The sequence below is a fragment of the Sprattus sprattus genome (assembly GCF_963457725.1).
Source record: "Sprattus sprattus genome assembly, chromosome: 15".
NCBI lineage: Eukaryota > Metazoa > Chordata > Actinopteri > Clupeiformes > Clupeidae > Sprattus > Sprattus sprattus.
This window is the reverse complement of record NC_137913.1, coordinates 17,609,613-17,614,557: the sequence shown is the minus strand read 5'-3', so window position 1 is coordinate 17,614,557 and position 4,945 is coordinate 17,609,613. Positions and strand designations below refer to the sequence as shown.

At 44.9% G+C, this 4,945-nt stretch overlaps 1 protein-coding gene across 1 annotated transcript in view; it reads right to left on the bottom strand.

Annotated features, from left to right (window-relative positions):
- Window positions 1-3,234: 3,234 nt before the first annotated feature.
- Window positions 3,235-4,945, bottom strand: part of elmod3 (ELMO/CED-12 domain containing 3) — a 10,658-nt gene continuing 8,947 nt past the window's right edge. The window contains exons 10-12 of the mRNA XM_080852495.1: window positions 4,920-4,945; window positions 4,542-4,669; window positions 3,235-4,264 (exon numbers count right to left, since the gene is read on the bottom strand). The exon at window positions 4,920-4,945 is cut by the window's right edge and continues 51 nt beyond it. Coding sequence (XP_080708621.1) covers window positions 4,020-4,264; window positions 4,542-4,669; window positions 4,920-4,945 — 399 coding nt within the window. The 3' untranslated portion in view covers window positions 3,235-4,019. The remainder of the gene's footprint in view (window positions 4,265-4,541; window positions 4,670-4,919) is intronic.

The window sequence follows — 4,945 nt, the reverse complement described above, 5'->3', positions numbered from 1 at the left end:
TTGTCATTAACATCCCTAAGAGAAACAATGCACAATCTTTTGAATTACCCTATTAGTCTGCTGTTCGGGTGAACTGTGTTTGATAATGCACTGTTAAGACCGTTGCACAAAAATAAAATCCCAAACAAACCAAAAAAAGAAAAGGAAAAGCTGGATAAACGATGAAAGAAGCTCATGTGGTAACAGTGTAGCTGTTGGGCTTCAGGGACCATGGTGTATGTTCTGTGTGTCTGTTATGACATCACTGTTGTTCATCAGCTATCAGAAAAGAAGAGGAATAAGGAGGAAAGACAGTGAGAGATTTGTCTCAAGCCTGAGGTTTTACATGACATTACAACCCCCCCCCCCATAACAATCGCACTGTTACAATCTTCTCTTATATTCTCTATGTACACGTGCCAATGCTCGTTACCTCGCCTCGCATCAGGCCACTCCTGGCTGACCTCTCCGAGAGAGAGAGAGAGCGAGTGTGAGTCCACAGATTGTCCACAGACAGCGCCTCTGACGCAGACGTGCACGCTCAGCTACTAATTCGGGCTTCACTTTTTATTTTGTGTGGGCAAAGGGTTCGCCACGCTCTCACCCCCGTGCCATGGAGAATGGCATGGAGGGGGCGACTGGCATGGAATGTTCCTTCATGGGCATGCAGCAGCTGTGCGGGACATCCGCTGAGTCAATCCCCAACCCTCCCCCTGGCAACACGCACGCTTCCCACTACTCTGTTTACCCACAGAGATTGCGTCCCTAAATTCTTGGTCCACTGTAGCTAATGCGGGGGGGCGAACAACCCCGCTGCAATTCCGTAGTGCTTATGAATGCTTTATAAACACTTGCAGATTACCCCCACCCCACCCCAACACACACACACACACACACAGCTGCTGTCATGCTTTGTAAATAGCTTATGAATGCTTTATAAAGTTCCACCGGGCTCCTCCCCAGGCCCTGGGTGACACCCCTCTCAGGCACTAGTGTTTCTCCCCACTGCCACCTCAGCTCGTAGAATCACACGGCACAATCAGGGAGCTTCAGACACACTCACACAGAGTCCAACCGTGTTGGAGTGTGGGCATGTGAGTGTGTGTGTGTGTGTGAGAGTGTGTGTGTGTGTGTCTGTCTTTGTGTGTGTGTGTCTGTCTGTCTGTCTGTCTGTGTCTGTGTGTGTCTGAGGTGATGTCAGCAAATAGAGGAAAAGAAGCAGACGGGAGTGTGTGGTGTGTGTGTGTGCATACAAAATGTAATTACACAAAAGAGGATAGTTGTGTTTGTGGCCGAGTTTGTCACATTTCATTGTCATGCTTCCATTGGTGTGTGTGTGTGTGTGTGTGTGTGTGTGTGTGTGTGTGTGTGTGTGTGTGTGTGTGTGTGTGTGTGTGTGTGTACGTGTTTCTGTGTGTGTATATGTTTGTGTACTGTGTACTCTATGTTATGTTATTCCTGGATGGGTGAAAAGTCTCGCTGGGTAATGACTCATTGGGTAATGAATCAGGAAATGAACAAATGCACAACTAATGCGAGAAGAAAAAAAATTAAAGTTGGGATTCTCTGTGCCACATCGCAGCTCCCAACGATCATCACAATCCTGAGGGCACTGCTCTCATTCAAGTACAGAAAATACTACTCTTCCATTCAACTAAACACAGGGACTAAAAGTGACAACTCCTAACATTCAACCACTGAGTCTATTTTCTTGTTTGCGAAGGGAACTGAACAAATTGGAGAAAGTTACAGAAATATACTGTGTTTAAAGTCTCAGACACAACACTTAAGAATTCTTTCAGAAAAGAGACATAGGTGAAACATACAGAGTAATAGAACAAGCTTTTTTTTCAACAAGGAATTAAAAAAAAAAAAAAAAAAACTAAATCAAATAACAAATAAAACAACAACAATTCTCTGGTGCTACGGTTTCTAGTGCTATGGAGCATGCTACGAATAAGTGAGTTCAGAGACCGTCCTTCCTCAAAACAGACAAAGTAGGAGATTCATCCAGGATCTCTCAAAGGGAAAAAGAACACCATTGTCACCCATCACTGACTCTTGTCATCTGCTGCAATATATGTAGCTAGGAAGTCCTACTACTCAACCCCAACAACAAACATTTACCCTGCGGAGTATCGCTTTGACTGGTGCTTTATGGATGAGCCCTGACAAAAACGTAGAGTCTGCTTACAAACTTACCTGCTATTCAAATTCAGTTGACGATATCTGTTAAGTGTTCTCACATTTAAACGAACGTAAGAACAGTTTCAGAATCGGTTTTGGTCTCTACCCTGAAGTGTTGAGGAACACTCTCCTGAATGTTTAAGCGCTTTACATCATCATTCTTTTCATCAAATGACATTTACCGGAGAAGGTGTGGCACACTAGCTTCCTACCACTATTGCAAAGACGTACCGCATTTACTTTTAACAAAATGCTACACCCCTGTTTTGCATACACAAAATATAGACTTGGTTAGGACCACATCTACAGTCACCAGAATGGGTTCTGCAGGGGTCTTGTCATTTTTTTTCGCATACAGATTACAAGAACCTGCTAGCCAGGAAGTGGCTATTGTCCAGCAGGACCCTGTGCATACTCACAAGGGGGAAGCTAAGCCACGACTGTTAGCCTTCTGCTAGGCTGGGCGGCTAGGTGTAAGGGAGATGGTTGATGCGCATCACCAATTTCTCTGATGTGGGGACATGGTAACAGTCTGAGAGGGCAGCTGAGACCCATGTGGTTACACGTCACCCCTCTTGTCAATGCTTTAAAAACTTGCAGCCAGAGCACCAGACCCAGTGACCGCCAGGAGTTCCTTGACAAACGTACTCCTGAGGGACATGAGGAGGTGCTGTGTTACTTTGTGTTCTTCATATTGGTTAAGAATAAAATAGCTTCAGTGTAAAGTCTTTGAAAAATATACTCATATATATTTATACAGCTAGAATTTATCCATAGAGAACACTTGTAGAGCTCCGAAAGGAAAATCATTAGTGCAGAGACTTCAACCGAACCATCTACCTCACTCACTCTCACTCAACGAATACGACTACCACACGCTTGCAAGGTTAGGAGAGCCTCACAAGGGCTTTGATTGCACTGTTAATAAGTGTTTTACATCTACAACCTGCGCAGAAAGACACTGTGTTTCCTACACAACAATTACAAAGCGGAACAACGCCTTTGAGCAAATAGATAGAACACTTTAACACGTACACGTGCGCACGCACGCACGCACACACACACACACACACACACACACACACACACACACACATGCAAGCTAACAGTTATTGTTAAGCCAACACACATGGATCTCTCCTAAACTATCTCTCGCTTAGTGCACAAGATGAAAAATATGTACCTCGCTCTCATCTCAGATATTTTCCTTTAAGTGACTGTCTTCTTTCTAGCCTCACGTTAGGGGTCTGTGCAGCCTGTGCACAGCCAACCATAAACAAACAAACCAACCAACCTCATAAGCCTTAAACCTTATCAACCTCAGTCACTCTCCCTGAGCCTCATCTTGAGCCTACCACCCTACGGATCATGAGAATGCTGTAACATCAGCAACAAGCTCCAACTAGGTGGAAAGACCAAAAAAAAAAACAAACAAACAAACAAAACAAAAAAAAAACAATATTTGGCAACTATTCACCTTGGCGGATCTCTGTGTAAGCATATACAGTACGAGGGGTTCTTCTAGGAACAAACTATCGAAATAGGCAAAGGGAGAGAAGAAGATAGAGAGAGGGAGAGAGATTTGTAGTGAATCTAAATCCTGATGTCTACTCTGTGGGTAAAAGGGGAAACAGGAGCAGCTCTCCAAGACAGATGTGCAGCCATGCTGGCTAGGCGCGCACGTGTGTATTTGTGTGTGTGAGTGTGTTTGCAGGTGTCTGTGTGTGTGCTGTTGTGTGCAAAAGGTGAGTGAGGGGAAAAGAAAGTTTGAAAGAGATCAATCTTCAACATATGACAACGTTGTCTTTCCTTTCCTTTCACTCTCTTCCACTCTCATTCCTGCTCTCTTTCTCTTAGATGAGTCGGGCCTCTCCCTCCATCTCGGCCGGGAGCTCACACACCCCGGTGAAGTTCATCTCTTTGCCCTCTTTGGTCCCCTGGGTCCCCAGGCTGGACCCCCTGTCACTAGGGGAACGGTTGCTATGAGACAGGCTGTCAGGTGATGCTTGGTGCCCTATCCTGGTGCGCCTCTCTTTCAGGAAGGCCTCCAGGCGCCTCAGGATCTGCTTGGGGTTCTTTTTGGCAAAGAGCTCCACCTCTGCACCATCAACACACAGACAGAGAAGAAGAGACAGAGAGATGCTTGTGAGAGATGGCAAGAGGAAAACAGACAAAGCACTTCTCATGATACAAATGGCGATACAAAAACAAGATTTTAGTGACATGGCAGAATATGAGAGAAATATGAGAACACGGAAGTGAGAGCAACAAAATGTTCTAGAAAAAAAACCATGGCCAAACACACAGCAGAGGAGCTAACTCTAATGACCAGAAGAACATGACCCACCAGAACCACAACCCTAACCAAGCAGTACCTTTGAGCACGTAGCCAGAGTCTGAGATAGTCTTCTGCTCGTTCTTCCACAGCTGGTACAGGTGCAGGAACGTGGCTGCGTAGAAGTCGTTTATCACCGCGACAACCTGCTGCCGTCGGTTACACTCCCTGGACGAGGTCACAGTTAAGAGAAATTATTAATTCCCTACACATTGACCATTGAGTATTCATAGTTCTATTACTGCAGCTGCTAAAGCAAGATGCTATTAATACTAAGACCAGGGTGTCTTTCTTGTTCTGACAGACACTCAAATTTAAATATGGAAATGAAAAAGATTTCCCTCTTCTCCTCCTTCTATGATGATGCCAAACATGTAATGTGTGCTTTTATGAACGTGTTTGTGGCTTTGTAACTCACTTGGATAGGACCTCCTCTCTGAGCGC